The 16,079-nt window shown below is 50.2% G+C and overlaps 4 protein-coding genes across 4 annotated transcripts; 1 reads left to right on the forward strand and 3 right to left on the reverse strand.

Moving 5' to 3' along the window:
- Positions 1–60: 60 nt before the first annotated feature.
- On the reverse strand, positions 61–1,149 carry HOO65_050720 (Transaldolase; the record flags this gene model as incomplete). Its single annotated transcript, XM_071003467.1, has 3 exons — positions 61–602; positions 661–970; positions 1,030–1,149. 3 exons carry the CDS (start codon positions 1,147–1,149, stop codon positions 61–63), a joined length of 972 nt encoding a protein of 323 aa, XP_070858779.1.
- An 837-nt stretch (positions 1,150–1,986) lies between these two features.
- Positions 1,987–3,519, reverse strand: HOO65_050721 (uncharacterized protein; the record flags this gene model as incomplete). The annotated part of the gene is made up of 1 exon (XM_071001002.1): positions 1,987–3,519. One exon carries the CDS (start codon positions 3,517–3,519, stop codon positions 1,987–1,989), a length of 1,533 nt encoding a protein of 510 aa, XP_070858780.1.
- Positions 3,520–5,915: 2,396 nt separating this feature from the next.
- Positions 5,916–6,974, reverse strand: HOO65_050722 (udp-n-acetylmuramate--l-alanine ligase; the record flags this gene model as incomplete). The annotated part of the gene is made up of 1 exon (XM_071001003.1): positions 5,916–6,974. One exon carries the CDS (start codon positions 6,972–6,974, stop codon positions 5,916–5,918), a length of 1,059 nt encoding a protein of 352 aa, XP_070858781.1.
- Positions 6,975–12,934: 5,960 nt separating this feature from the next.
- On the forward strand, positions 12,935–14,851 carry HOO65_050723 (amino acid permease; the record flags this gene model as incomplete). Its single annotated transcript, XM_071003273.1, has 3 exons — positions 12,935–13,197; positions 13,275–13,431; positions 13,610–14,851. 3 exons carry the CDS (start codon positions 12,935–12,937, stop codon positions 14,849–14,851), a joined length of 1,662 nt encoding a protein of 553 aa, XP_070858782.1.
- Positions 14,852–16,079: the final 1,228 nt, after the last annotated feature.

A 16,079-nucleotide genomic window follows, 5' to 3' on the forward strand; every position in this document is an offset into this window, starting at 1 on the left:
ATTTATTTTAGACTCTTTATAATTTCACCGTATGTCATGTTCAAACTACCAATCTAGTCTCTACATTGCCTTCAACACAGCCTCGACAACTTCCTTGCTGCGCTTCTCCGCCTCATCGAAAAACTCCAGCGCAAAGTCCAGCCGCTTCTTCGCCTCCGTGTCCTTCTCCACCGCCTCATCGAGAGCTTTGCCCCCATCCGCCAGATAGTCAGTCTCGAGGCTCGGCAAGACGCCATCCCAGCTCTCACGCAGTGGATCCCGCTTCAGCAAGCCCTCCAAGCGATGAGCCAGCCCCTTTGCGGGGGCTGCATACGGATGCTCAGGCTTCACGCGCACGGCCTCCATTGTTGCTGGTGTAGCAGCAAGCTCGACCAGCAGCGGCATCGGGACCGTGATACTGTGACATCCTAGCTCCGCAGGAACCATGCATTCGGCCATGGATATCAGGCTTGCTAGCTTTACGCGCGGCTGTTCGGTGCCTGACGAGGCATATAGCTCACGGTAGACGTGGTAAATTTGCGCGACACGAGGAGCCATTGGGTGGTCGGCGGCCGGGTCACGAAGCTCGGGCCAGACGGCACGGTCGACATGGGCTTTGATTTCTGCATTTTATTAGCTCGTTTCTCTGGTTGTAGTTGCATAGGAAGCCATTTTACTCACCGTTGAAGTAAGGGCTCACGTAGTAGCAGCCTGCCTGGCTTGCAGCAATAGCCTGGTCGACGTTCAGCAGCACTGTACCGAGGCTAGCTACCCCATCAGCCCGCAGCGCCTTGGCAACGGTCATGCCGGCACCGGTGATTGGAATCTTGATGGCATAGCGGTCGCAGCCGACACCGAGACGAGCAAACTCGGCAGCGATCTGACGAGCATACTTGAGTGTGGCAGTTGCATCGAAGGCATCGGCTGGGCGGGTTTGCAGGAATACGCGGCCGCGCAAGTAAGGCAAGTTGTTTGCGCATAGTTTGGCAGCCTGGGGTTGGTCAGCCCTGGTGCAGGAGATGCGTGTGTCCAAAAGTTGCAAATACATACCACACGTGTGTACACAGCCAGCCAGTCGCTGGTCCCAAGCTCCTGGGCAGCCTGCACAATCAGATCCCTGTTTTCCGGGCGCCCGATTTGGGCGTCGACAATAAACTGGTTGCTTGTCATGTCGTGGAAGGTCCTGTCATTAGACCGGATAAATTCCGGATCCATCCAGTCGACATCGACATCGACTTACATTGAGTCAGCATGGATGGGGTGTGGATAAGAGAAGGGGCGATGGGTAAGAATGGAGAGGGGAGACGGCAACTAATCACCTTGTTCCTCCAAGAGCTGGAGCATCGTCTTCTTCGTAGCAGCCATAGCAGATGGTAGATATGGGTTGGGCAGTGTGGAAAGAAAATAGACGTCAGGGTCAGGTAGCTAGAAAAGAACAACAACAACAACAACAACAACAAATAACCAGCTTAATTCACATCTCAGAAGCAAGCTCCCTCAAAGCGACGAGTCTGTTTATTTATACTTGAGGGGTGCAAGGCTTCTCTATTGCCATCTTTGTCTTGTGCCCTTCTCCGGCCATCGCACGACGATCCGCCATCTGCAATTACTTCTCCCATCCAGATTAGGCTATTCACACACGAGGGGCACTTTCCCGGCTACCGGCGGAGCTGCCCAATTCTGCAACTACGCTCGATGGATCCGAACACGTAGCACCAGCAGGATTCCGTTGGAGATCTCACCCACTGTCCGCTGCCGGACTGAGAGTCCAGAAAGCTTGGAGAAAGGCTGATCTTGATGATAATGACGGCGATAACAAGTTCTTGGTTAACCCTAGTAAATGCAACCCTAGTGGATAAATACAAGCATGCAGAGTGTTGACTTGACGCCTAACGTATCTATGTTACATACCACAATTCAATCAAGTTCCTAGTGAGAAATCCATAGGGTACGTCCACCACTAGCTTGTTTACTACGGTTCTTAAATCTAGTTTGCTGTATGTTCTATTATACCTTGCCGCCCTTCATCGCCGCTTCCACTTCCTTCTGTAAAGCATTGATCTCTGCGAGGATGTCATTCTCCGCATCTGACGTAATGATTGGCTGCAAGTCGGCACTTTTCTTGGCACCAGCAGCCCCTCCATCGGCACTGCCCTTGCTCCAGCCGCGTTGACGGGGTGTTGGTGGCGGTGGCGGGGCATGACTACGATTACTTGCGTTGGAGGGCTTACGAGATAGCTCGGGCTTAGTTGCCGAGGCTGTGCGGACAAGACTCTTCGGGCGGCGGACGGAAGGGTTGCGCGTCGGGGGTGGTTGAGGCTTGACTTTTGCTATGTGGAGTGTGGAGGCCGGAGAAAGCGGCGTTGTGGTTAATGGGCTACGAAGAGAAGCAAAAAGCACGGGAAATTTGGTGGATAGGTCAATCTCGTCGTGGGTCGGGCTGGCTGCACCCGATGCGTAGGGCTCTGTGGGGATTTCGAGTTGGGCTGTAGTGGTAGGGGTGCTCGCAGGAGCCTCCTCAATTCTGGAGGGCACAATGGCTGCTTTGTGCTGCATGCGTCTAGGTGGTGGCGGAGGGGCCGGAGCTCGGCTCCCAGGATCGGGCCTACCGGGAGCCAAGACTACCGCTGGATTTGGGGGAGAATTCAAGGCTGAGGGCAGGGTAGGGGACGGTCTTTGTGGAGACGTCAGAGGCGTTGCCATGTGCGTTAAATCGACACTTTTGATAGACCGCCCATGCCGGGAGCTAGGCGGTGGAGGCGGCTTTTTGTGGGGGTGGGTTGGGGCAGACGGCTGGGGCGGAGGTGATGATGGAGACTCGGCATTTGGAACACGAGGGGATATCTGTGGGGGAGACCGAGAATTACGGGATGGCGAGCAGGAAGCGGACTCGAATGCCGGGGACTCCGCAGCGGGGCGTGGAGAGGTGGCTTGGTCCAGGCCGGTTGAGCCGGTCAATAGCAAGCGCTGGAAGGCCTGCACATCAAGGGAGGTCTTTGCAGAGTGGCCCCTGGCGCTTTTGGGAGAGGTGGGAGTTCGGGCTTCACTGGTCAGGTTCTTCATATCCTGCAGAGTTTTGCTGAACGGATTGTGTGGCGGGCCGGCAGTGCGGGGGGTAGACTCAGGAGTGGAGTCCTGATCGTCGTCGTCATTCTCTTGATCCGGGATTTGCGCATCAAACGGATCGACGGGGCTATCGGGGTCAAGAGCAGGGGCCAAAACAGGGGCCGGATCTTGTGTAGCAAGAGGAGGTGAAGGAGAACGCGAGGGCGAAGGTGAGCGCTTGCGGCTTATAAGAACCGACTGGGAAATATGGGGCGATGGAGGCGGCGATTGCACGCGCACCTTCTTCGAGGTTTTGGAACGCGGGGTCGAGGCTGACAAATCGGAGGCTTCGGAAGCAGTGGTATCGGCATCGGGGTCGAAGACGCTGGACGAAACGAGAGCCGGACGGAGGGCAAGGTTTGTAGTGGAGATTGCGGGGGGTGGAGGAGAGCCGAGGCCGCTGCGGCGGAAGGGGTTCTTGGAGGCTGAGGTCATCTTGATGTGCAAGTCGAGGGGGCTCTATTTGGGATAGGTAGGAGGGAGGGAAGAGAAGGAGGGGGGGGAGAGTAGAGACAATATAAAAGAGAAGGAGAGAGGATGAGCACGAGTTGGTGAAGACAAGGAAAGGAGCAAGGAATAGACTAAAAATAAACCCCCCCCCCAACGTCGCTCGCTGCAGTGGTACAACCCTGAAATCGAGCGTCTCCCACGGCGATCAAGCGGGCTTATCCTCGAATTCAAATGCCGGAAGCTCGGGAGGATTGGGACAAGAGCAAAGCCCTGATTTTGGTGCGGGAGGCGGTCGCGAAGGAGAAGGATGGGTTAAGCAGTCAGTCAAGGCAGCAATAGGGGAAGGGAATGACTAATGACTTAGTTCAAGACCCAAGAAAAAAGAAAATATCGCGATACTGAAACGAAAAATGAAAAAAAAAAAAAAAAGAATTAAGATACCGCAAATATTAATGAGGCGTTTTGGCTGAGCCGCATGGCACGTGATCGTCGTCATCCAAACCAAACAACCCTATCCCGATCAGGAGAGCAGAGACAGATGTACAAGAGGTACGTACGTGAGGATGTACGGCAAACAGGAGAGTGCAGGCGCTTCAAGAAGTACCTCATCCATAGAGCCAGCAGCCGGCCTGCAAGCTTTAAAACAAGGGAGGGTCTCGACTTCTCGATCCAAGCTCCCCCCCCCATCCATTTATTGCCAAATGCATACATCATAAAGGGACAATAATGTTGGGATTCAAGCTAAGATAGCTCTTTGGTAGACGCAGAGGCGGTAAAAGCGGGGCCAATCCTACGGCTAAGCTGCATTAGGGTATGCTAGGGTTAGAAGCAGGCCGCAGCTTAGGGTCCGGGCCAACGCTGGGACGATTCTCGGGAAGGGCTTCCTGCTATGGACTCTGGTATAGACTGCTGCAAACGGATATAAAGGCAGCCTAAACAGCGCACAAAAGCTGTTAGTGGTGGTTTCATGGTGGCATGACGTCTGCTCTGGCTAGGCTAGGACGCGCCACTAAGCCTTCATGGCTGCCTTGGCTGCGCTAAGAAGTTAGTTGTTTTAAATGAAGCTAAGCGCCCCTGCTAGTATCCAGCGAAAAGTGCTGCCTTGAACCCGCAGCTAGCTAGAGAGTTTTGCTGTTCTCTACAGAGCCATTTTATGCGTGTACTGCTGGCAGATCTGCTGAGCTGGCTGGGTCTGTGGATTCTATCTTGGGTGTAAAGTAGACATGGCAGCACTGATGTCTCATGTCTCAACATGCCACTGCGGAGTTTCTGAAAAGGACTCCAATCCACAGCCGACATTGGTCCCTCATCTATAGCACTTGGTGTCTTGAGCGGGGGCAGCTTGATGGGTTTGAAGACGTGCATGTGTATAGAGGTTGTACAGGCAGGCGTGTCCTGTCCTTGTCACGCTGCCGTTCGGAGGCAATGCAACGAGCGGAAGTTTGCGTCAGCAATGGTGGCGTCTATTATGGCTGCCGGGGGCTGTAAGCATATCTATGTGGACGTTGGGGAAGCCCCATGTCAGATTTCATCTCGTTTGTGTCGGTTACACAATGGACCAATGTATGAGAGCTTACGGTCTGTGCGTGCACATCTGGAAATTCTACGCGCCCCTTGGCGCTAGTTTGCCGGCTGACAAGACAAAGTGCTGGTAGTTCTGGCTATGTATGTAGTAGATGAAGATGAAAAACAGGAGACCTGGGATAGATTTTCGGGGGGGGGGGGGGGGCACGTTTTTCACTGCTACCGTTTTGCCATATTTGACCATTGGTGTTTGTCTAGCGGTTTGCTTGGGTTTGTTGCCGCTATGGGCGCAGTCGAACTAGGGATTTAGGGGTTAATGCGCTGCAGCAACTAAAGGTGTATCTAGAGTAGTGCCGTGGTGTGGTATGGAAGGCGTCCTGGCAGGCTGTGTCGTGTCGCTTAAACATGTAATGTGCCACTTGCCATGTGCCACCTGCCGGAACCAGGCCCAACTCGGCGTCTTTTAATTTCTGTGATTCCTGCAGGCGTCAAATATATCAAGTTTCAAGTAGAAAGCCGTAGGAACATCCTGGCTCAGCTATGCCTAGCATTCTCAACAAGGTATGGCCTTAACAACGATCGTGTAGCAAGAAAGAGCGGGAGGTTTTTGGAGCTGTAAAATTTGGGGATGGACTAGGCTGCCACGACTGGTATTGCTCTGGTTCACGTCGATCTATACTATGCGAGGCAGTATTGTTTCTCCTTTGATGCAGTATCTCTGGCCAACTCCAAGAATACTACAGGAACAAATATAGCAGAGTCACAACATGCTATGACATCTTCTTTTATTTAAATCAACTTCATCTGCTGCCAGATGGACCAAGGAAGTATCGTTCTGGTTCTTAGCAATCATACCATCAATGAGACCTAGTCAACAGCAGCTGGAGGTTAGGGTCGTCCTTGTAAAGTTGCAATACAGTACTCTTCCACTCATCCCATCCCAAGCCCCCATGTACCCCCACGGCATCTCGAAGTCCTTGAAAGAGGCCCAAGAAACCATCCCAGTCTTCAAGATCATACCCGCAGCAAAAAGTGAATCTATGCTGGAGCCGGCCGTTCCAGACGAACTGGGCCAGATCCTTGTGGCCCTTTTCTTCAAACAGGCGTGCAAAAACAACCTCATCATCGCCCAGATCATTCTTACCATCGTAAAAGTCCGCGACTGGCAACAGACCAATGGGGGAATTAAAGGCGTGTGCAGGTGATGCAGTATGAGCCCACTCCCAATCGATAATACCAGTGATGTTGAATTCCTCATCAACCATGATATGGTCCCCCTTGTCGTCCGCATGCTTCAAATAGAATTTCTCATCGTCAGATGCAGGTAGCACACGTGGCACTATGTCAAGGAGATATCGGTGGATTAAGTAGGCATCCACTGCTTTTTGCGAATACAGCTCCTCTCGGACGATTAAATCCAGAACGAGTTGGACTGAGGATTTGTGATATTCTTCCAACGAGGAGAAAGGCCCGCTGGGATGCATTTCAGACTGTTTGAAGTCAGTGAGAGACTCCCGAGCAAACGCACCGACATGGGGCTTGCCGGGGCTATCAAGAGAGCCGAGAAGGTCAAAGGGGTGTTTGCGCAGCTCTATAAACGCGTCTGCGAGTTGGTTCATGACCTTATCCCTTTGTTTCTGGGTAGCACTACACCATCTTAAAGATTTGCCAGGTACTTTTTCCATTAGAATGAAGCCAACTCCCACAGGGTTGTCAGGGTGCTCAAGCATAAAATCATAGACTTTTGGGACAGGAACATTAGTCTGTTCCAGAAACATGAGGGTTGCAACCTCACTCTGGAAAATATAATCTCTCACTGGTTTTGGAGGAGACGTAGTATTGAACCTGCGGATGCGGGCCACCCACTTGACGCCGTCATCAAAGTGAAGCTCAAAGTGATAGTTCATGCCTCCCATCACAGAGCTTCTTGTTGCTCTGTCGTACTGAAGTTTAGGAACAGAGCAGGGAACTCCTTGGCGTAAATGACTAGCTCGTGCCTCAAGTGCAGGGGTATTGATTGTCTCAATCAGCTTCGTGAGTTCATGCCTTTCCGCTTCATGGGCTATAGGATCGTAAGCGTCAGCATCCTAAAAATTACATGGTTAGCAGGCAAAGGCATTTGGGAAGCAAATCAACTGACCTTCCACTGGGGGCAGTTGTGGAACTCAGGCTGGAGATGGTGAGAGCATATGTGACGGCTACAAAGGACACAGTCGCCAATATTGCGGACAGCCGGTCTGCAGCAGCTTTCAAAATCACACGTCCAGAAAGGCATTGCTGGAGAGTCTTTGCAGAGGGGCAGATATAGAGGCTCTGCAATAATCGCAGGATAGATGGATTCTGAGATGAATCTATTATGAAAGACAGGTGGTGGGTGGCCTGGGCCATTTATTATGAGAATTCCTATTCGCACGTTGATGATTTCCTAATGCCCCACACAAAAGTAATTGAGCCAATCACATAACCAACCTGACTGACAACAGTCCAGCCAATCAAATCGTCGTAATAGCTCCACTTTACAATGTCCCTTTCCTCCTCAATTCAAGCAAGTCTACTCTGTTATGCAGCCTCCTCCCCTCCCTTTCTTCCCTCTGCCTGCTACAGTGCCTCCTGTGGCGCCTTCTTTGGTGAGATCGCCAGTGTCATTTGCCGTGTTTCCGTCTTTGCTTTGACTTGAATTGTCTCCATATCCTGCTGCTGAACCATTGCTGCAAGGCAGAGCGTCGTTTGATTTTGGTGATTCTAGTAGACGCTAAATATATTCAGATCAAATCAAACAAGTAGGCAGACCTAAATCCTGCACACCTGCAATATACCGGTGTTGCTTAGCAAGAATATCAACAACAGGCATATGGTGCTTCACGAGGCATATTGCCAAGCCAATTTGCTGTGTGACTTCGTCGAAGACGCTCCTTTTGCTTAGCAACTTCTGCGTCAAAAGCTTTTCGCTTATTTTTCAACCCCTTTTGAGTTGTGTACACGTTCAAGTCGTTAATAGTAAACTGGGGTCTACATGATGATTTTTAGCTTCTCTATTTAAATTTATATATCCGTCACTATGGGCCTTGGAAGAAGGCCCTGAATGTCTGTATCTAACCCTAACATTTGGGCGAACTGGACTAGGGTTAGTACTCCTGGTATCCCTGACTTAGGTTACTGACAATATATGACTATTTGATTGGCTAGATCTTAGTTAAATTGGTTAAATGATTGATTCAATTACTTGGCGTTGAGGGCATTAGACTTTTAGGTGCGAATAGGAATTCTCACAAATAGCCAGGAAAACAGGAAACCCAAGAAGAAGTAAGTGATGCTTTGCTCGAGCCTTAGTGTGTCCATCCACCCGTGATTGTGTGCTATTTATCACTGACATAGATGCGGGACAAGGATACGAATCGGGATGCTCGTAAGTACAACAATGGATACAATACAGATCTTCTTTAACGGAGGAGGCTGCAAATACCAAAGCAGAAAGCTGAGATAGTAGCAAACCTAGCCTTATTTCATCCATAAGGATCTAGTCTACTGGATCAATATGTTGTTGTAAGAAATGAGTATATTTTGAAAGAGTGAAGCAGCTTCAGTCTACAGTCTACAGGAAAGCATTCATTGTTACGAGCACCAAATTGTGAAAATTGAAGAAGTAGGTTACAGTAAAAGACTCTAGGGAAGAAAATGAAAAACGAAGAAGCCAAATAAGCTCTCTTTATAATCAGGGACATCCTAAACACGCAGCCTACATCATTACCTGATTCTTGCTTGGAGCCTCCTTTGTAACCATTGGTCCATCATAATAGTGATCCGTCTCTATTTCACCTCCCATCAGCCAAGAGTTGTGCTGGATACACTGAGTGGAATGGAAACGCACAGCTAGGACTAGTATTTTTAATATCAAATCTCTTGAACGAAAGAACAACTCAGTTAAGTTTGGTTAGGGGAAGCGCTCGTTCCTGAGTAGCCCTGCTCTTCTTGTCATCTAGGATTGTCCTTTCAGACAAGACCCAAGACCATCCCTTGATTGAACCAACTAGATGCCATTTTAGCCAGATGTTCCTCAGATAAGAGCCATTTAACAAGACTAAACATGAGTTAGAAGGTGCTTTATTTATCATACATTTCGAAGGGGTCGAGTCTAGAGAGCGTCACAGCGTGGCCAAGACTATTCCTCCCGTTTATCATCTGAAGCTCAGAACTCCAAGTCCAAAATAACCATAAACTACACTGGGCTCAGCCGCCGTCGACTGTGAGAAACTACCACCAACAGGTGGTTTATATTCTTAGCTAGCGATCATGGTGCAGTTTATCTTGGCAAGGGGTATACATGCATCCAGTTATGAACGCCATAATTAGGACAACATACAGGCTTTCAAAGACGCTGTGGCAACTTTTCAGACTGCCACGCAAAATACAATGAAACCGCCGATGCACAAAGAATGAAGTGGATTGGAAGAAGAGATGCTTCAATGTTTCCTATCTAAACCGTCTACTGAAGACCTGGGTCATTTCGAAGGGCCACAAAAGCACGGAGAAAGGTCTTTGAAAATCCTTAAAAATGTCGCGGCGGAACATCGTCTTACATCCTGTAATTAGATTACAAATCTATCGCAAGCGTAAGGATGAAACAAAGAAGACAGCATCCGGAGATTTGCTCAAGCAGGGCCTTGTTTAGTTGTAAGAGGATCTCGGAGAATCTTTTACCAAGATGCCGCAGACATGCCAACTCTTTGGCCAGCTCTACATGGCCCACAATGAGACGTATCTCGTCGAAATATACTGCATCAAGGCATTGGAAGGGATTTCAAAGGGTGCGTAGAAGCAGCTACAAGCATACGTCCAGGGAGCCTTGCATCCATCCTTGGAGAGATCTACATCGGAAGCCTGAACTACACCAAGACAAAGGAGATGTTGAAAGCACACGATGAATTCAGCGCCGAGGCCAGGAATCTGCCAAGAATTACCCACACGGGACTCATACAAGCGGCCATGGATCTCGCCGGCCGTTATGCTTCACTTAGTGGGCCAAATATCGAGTAAATCACAGTATCATCTCCACCAAGCTTTGATGGTATGCAAAAAGCTGTTGCCGACGGGACGGGAACTCCGCGATAATTAGAGCCATAGGCCGCTAGATCAGCTACTGGGGGGATACCAAAAATAATCTGGCCAATATTTAAAGAGCCAAAAATATGAAATGGGAGGCTATGGAGCTATCATAGAGATGCCGGGTCTCAAACATGAGCATCTCGTATCGCATTCCGATGAGGGAGTATGTGTGCAAATATAGGAATCCATTCCCCTGGAGCCTTGGCTCGTTGTAGAATGTCTTCGTGGGCAGAACCAAGTGCAGGGCGATGATGACTCTACTCACGAGGGTAGAGATGTCTACCCTCCGGTGGCAATCAGTGATCACCAACCACCAGCAGCCCTATACCTTGGATAGTGGATCAAAGATTCATGAATCCTCATCCTTTTCCAGCCCGTGCTCTAGAATAGAGGGTTGGGGTTCTTTCAGCTGGTGGACCAAACAGTTCAGGGCGGGGTGGAACAGTGTTCTGGCCAAATATAGATGGTCTCCGGTGGGATGATGCCTGCAGTTGGTAATATGCAAGCTGGTGTTCAAATAGAGGCCAAAGTTTTAGGGTGGACACGTGTCTGGAGATGATGAGATGCCTAGCAATGGGTGAGTGCAAGTAAAAATCCTTCCAGCCATAGGGCTACATTAGTAGATTGACCATTATGAGGGACAGCTCCAAGAATGCGTCTTAGTGAGCATCTAACTCAAAAGCTGACAATCCCTCCTAATAACCTTCTTATCTAGTAATATTTTGGAAAGCCTGGGAAAGGTGTGGTCCATAGCAATTTTAAGATCCACCCCACCGGACCTCTCCAGGCGCCCAAAAGCCAAAGAACGTAGTACTGTACTCGCAATCACCAAGAGCGGCGTGTGAGATGGCCCATCAGCGTGTGGGACAGCTCAAGCAGCGACTCTGTCCGCAATGCTAAGATTCATGACAGTCTAAGCAGAGCGGGCCATTTGGATGAATAGAACCTATAGTAAAAATGGAAGTACCCATGCCGCAGCTAGCTGTTCCTCTAGCTTGGCATCCATTCAGCAAGCTGATCTTGGCCATATTCTTCTTGTGCTCATTTTCAATGCTTCCAGTGACAGACAGCCCTTTGGCAGGTGTAGAGGTGGTAAGAGCGGGGCTAGTACTACTATTAGGCGGCAATAGAGCACACTAGGGTTAAAAGCAGGCCGCAGCCTAGGGTCCGGGCCAACGCTGGGAGCAATCTCGTCAATGGAGCTTGGCAAGTGGTGCTGCGAGCGGATTTAAAGGCTGCCTAAACGCCGTGCGCATGCTGTCAGTACCAATTCTATGATGGCATGAACTCTGCTAGTCCTATGGCTAGGAACGTACGTTGGGAAGCCCCACGTAAGAGTTCGTCTTGTTGGCATCGGTTACACAATGACCTATTGTATGAGGGTTTAGTTTACAGTCCGTGCGCGTCTGAAAATTTCATATTTCATGTGCCTTACTAGTAGATAAAGCATTAGCATTTCCGGCTATGGAGCTGATAGAGAGCAGAGGACCTGAGCGGGACTCTTGCGAGGGCAAGAGAGGAGCAGCTTGTCGATCTTGATAGCTGGGGAGACTTTTGACCGTTAATCTTTGGCCATATCCTGTCATTGGTGCTTGCTTAGGTGTGATGTTGTTATGGATTTAGCCAGGCCGAGCTGCACATTTCACCAAGTGCTTCCTACTGTTGGGCTTGTCGCCTGTCACCTGTCACCTGCCACCTGCCACCTGCCACCTGCCACATGCCACCTGCCAACTGTCATTTGCCATCTGCCATTCGGCACCTGCACCTGACACTTGTCGGCAGCTGGCCTCATTATACCGGCGAAGGAAGAAACAATGCACACAGCCAAGCAAGCCTAAACTCTTTCCAGCCTGCCATCACGGGAATCCTCTTGGCGTCACTTTTCTGTTTTCTTCTGTGACCCGGTTAATGCTGTGGATGTCGCTTCAAGACAAACCTATGGTGCTGCCGTACATATGCTCTTCCTTAGGACTGTCTAATCTGGTGCTGTGCTTGCTTGGCCAAGAGGACAAGAGCGCGAAAGAAAAAAAGAAAAAAAAAAAAAAAAAAAAAAAAAGTCCCAAACCAGAGAGCATGACCTGTCTACCGCTTAGTGGCGCCCTTTCCCAGCCTCTTCTGCTGTCTGCTCTTACTCTTCTAATCATTTTCTCCCCTCTTCTCTCTTGTGGCCCCTCCTAGTCAGGTCGACAATGACGCCATCCGTGTGCAAAACGTCGACAGCTAAGACGTAGGAACAAGAGGCCATGCGAACACTAGAACACTAGCAGCTTAGGTAAAGCCTGCGAAGAACGGCCCGCAAAGGAAATTGAAAAAGAGGCGAGCCCAGTATAAATAGCCTATAGCCTGGTTCGAGCTTTTGTTGCGCCCTTTTGCTCGAAAGTTGCTTCTGCTGGTGGGGTGCGAGTAAAATAAGGAAAAATGTGATGTGATATCGATGATGCAAGAGGACTAGCGCAGCTGCACAAGCGTAGCACTATAGCAAGAGGACTAGTCACAGTTACAGAGAGCAGTTATACGGACTAGGGTCCCCCGAAAAAAAAAAGAAAAAAAAAAAGCCCGCCTTGCTATTGGGCTATAAGAATAAAGAGACGCGGCCGCCCGTTTATAGCGGAAGGGCAAGGGACGATGAAGAAGACGCGGTGACTTTCGCCCTCTCTTGCTTTTCCCCATTCTTTTTATTTTGCCCTTCTTTCTCCGTCGAGTCTCTACTCGTCACCATCTTCTGCAGTCGTTCTCCCCTCCTTTTCTCTTCCCTTTTTCCCCCCCGTCCACAATGTCTGCTACAGATGATCCCGATCACAAATTCCTCGTGGCCCCGGCCGCCGAGCCGCTTTCCGAGTCTAGTGCCCAAGACTTCCAGGCCATTGACCCTCACAGCGGTGTCAAGCGAGGGCTCAAGACACGCCACTTGAGCATGATGGCGCTGGCTGGCATCATAGGCCCAGGCTTGCTGGTTGGCTCAGGCGGTGCTCTTGCAAACGGTGGGCCGGCGGCCTTGCTAATTGGGTTTGGCGTGATTGGCATAGTAGCGTTTAGGTAAGATAGTATCGGCACTTAGGAAGCCCTCCCAGAATGCGTGCCTCCATTTGACTAACCGTTTATCCCCACGACAGCATCATGCAAAGCCTCGGTGAAATCACCACGCTTTACCCCAGCGGTGGTGCCTTTACCAGCCTGGCCGACAGATTCGTCGACAAGGCGTTTGGTGTGGCCGTGGGTTGGAACTATTTCATTATTTGGGTGGCGGTCCTTGCAAACGAATACAACACTGTGTGCAGCTTGTTTTCTTTTTGGAGCGATAAGGTGCCGCTGTGGGGGTACTTTTTGATTTTCTGGGTGAGTGTGGCGCAACGTGGAGGCAGAAAGAGAGAGAGAGAAGACTGGAGACTGCGTTATCAACACTCCGAGAGAATCTGTCTGACTGGCTAACACAACACACAACAAACAGTTTGCTTTTCTAGCCTTCCAGCTTCTGGGCGTCGAGACGTTTGGCGAAGCCGAGTTCTGGCTTGCCCTATTCAAGCTCGTTGGCCTCGTTGCGTATTTTCTGTTTTCCATCATGTATGCTCCTTGCCCCCCCCGCCTTGTCCTTTCGCAATTGCTTGCGTCTTTGTCAACCCCTATCCTTGCTCCAGCCGTTCCATCACTAACAACCGCTCCTCCACCCCCCCTTTCTAGCTATGTCTCGGGTGGCGTCAAGGGTGTGCCGGCTTTTGGCTTTCACTACTGGAATGACCCGGGAGCATTCAGCAATGGCTTCCGCGGAGTCGCAACCGTCTTCGTGTTCTGTTCGACGTTCTACGCCGGCTGTGAGTCGGTAGCTGTAGCCGCAACCGAGACCAAGAACCCCCGCGTGGCCGTGCCACTAGCAATTCGACAGGTCTTTTGGCGCATCATTTTTGTGTACATGGGATCTGCGCTTTTCTTTGGGCTGACGTGCCCATGGAACGCCGAGGGCCTGATCAATGGATCGTCCCGGGCACTCAAGAGCCCAATGACTATCGCCATCCAAAATGCCGGCTGGCATGGCGGCGTGCACTTGATTAATGCCTTTATTTTTGTCACGTGTCTGTCTGCTGTCAACAGCTCCATCTTCATCGCCAGTCGAACGCTGCTTTTCATGGCCCACGAGGGCAAGGCCCCGAGGGTGCTGCGCTACACTACATCGCGCGGTGTCCCTATCCCGGCCATCGTGCTGGCAAATGCCTGTGGCTCTATTTCCATGATGAACATCAGCACCGGTGCGGCCAAGGCGTACTCGTACATTGTCAACCTGAGTGGTGTCTCGACCTTCCTTGTGTGGGGGTCCATTGCCTTTATCCACATTCGCTTCCGCCAGGCCTGGGCCGTACAGGGCCACTCACCTGATGAGCTGCCATTTCGGGCCATGTGGTATCCTTACAATGCGTATTTCGGCCTTTGTGCCAACATCTTCCTGGCGTTTGTGCAGGGTTGGGCTACTCTGTCGCCGTTCAAAGCAGGCGACTTCGTCGATGCGTATATTCTGCTGCCGCTGTTCCCTCTGATATTTGTGCTGTCCAAGTACTTTATGAAAACCCACTTTTGGAGACTCGACGAGATCGACCTCGCCTCAGGCCAGAGACGTGATTTAGAGGAGACCATGGAGGTTGAGCCGGGCCAGACAGCGCCCAAGAAGACAATATGGGAGCGGCTTTGGACGAGCTTCTAGAAACCCTAAAAGTTGGAAAAGTCCACTTGGACTTTTAATTTTATTATGTTGGGCATTAAAAGTGAAACTGGATAAACATCGAGATTAGTTCTAGTTTAGCGAATCGAATGTTGCTATTTGCCCCTTCCATGAACACTTGGTTCTTGTCTCTGCTGACGTCCTTTGTCTTATGTTGTCTTTGGGTCTTGCTGGGTTGTCTTTTCGTGGCTTTCGCTGATTCTGAGACAGAGAGAGCTGGCTTGTTGGGTACACATGACACGAAGCAAAGTCTCTGGCCAGGCCAGGCTGCGTTGTCGGGATCAAGTGATAAGATTCTTCTTTGAAATACGCCTCTTTATTTCATGGCTCGTCATCTTAGGTTTGTACGGCCAATAAAGCCATGCTACGTTGCTATATATCCGTTGTTATAGGCATGATTGAATATTTGTTGTAGTGGTTAGAGGGGACAAGGCTTCGTTTGTTTTATGCTGTATAGAGTACTACGGCTTGGCCACGTTGTGCTAACTGTCGTAATGCAGGCGGAGACAATGCTACTTCTAGAGCGCCCATGTGCACTGCATGTAAGTGTCAGCTCTTGAACCGGGCTACTCGCTAGTTCAGACATAACCAGAGACAGTGAAAATGGAGTGCTTCAGAGCAGGCTTGCCGCATCGTAATCTATTCATGGGGGTCGCTGTCGGAATTCACGATAGCATGCCCCGTCTTCGATTTGAGTCCCATTCCATGAATAGATAAGATGGTAAGCCACGGGGCTTTTTAGAAGACATACACGTGGTTTAATCAGGGTATTCCTCGGCCTTGGGCAACATGACGAGCATTAGGATGCATATATGCATATATATATATATGTGACCTGATAAGACACGTTCCCCTGGCGATAGTACGTAAGTAACATGTCTCAGCCGAAGCCCACCCTGGAGAAGGGCCTATATTGAGCCTGCCAGGTGGTTTTATAACAGCCAATAGCCTCTATATAGCTGCTGCACCAAGCCTACGGTCAAGCCCAAGCCTTCATGAGCCACTCCTCTATCTTGAACAAGCCACAGGCTGAAAAGTGGGAGTCAAAAGCCAACGGTGTGTTGTCCGAGTATGGTATCCGGGCATGTCTTCTGCCGTGCCTCATAAATAGACGGCTAAATTTTCTTTCGTGTTCTTAGTCCGCTGCCTCATGTTAACCATAAGGTTATGGAGGGGGGCGAATTAGGAGGGGATCTGCACATGTACCGTG

This window comes from Ceratocystis lukuohia (genome assembly GCF_044167205.1).
Source record: "Ceratocystis lukuohia strain C4212 chromosome Unknown Supercontig5_pilon, whole genome shotgun sequence".
Taxonomy (NCBI): domain Eukaryota; kingdom Fungi; phylum Ascomycota; class Sordariomycetes; order Microascales; family Ceratocystidaceae; genus Ceratocystis; species Ceratocystis lukuohia.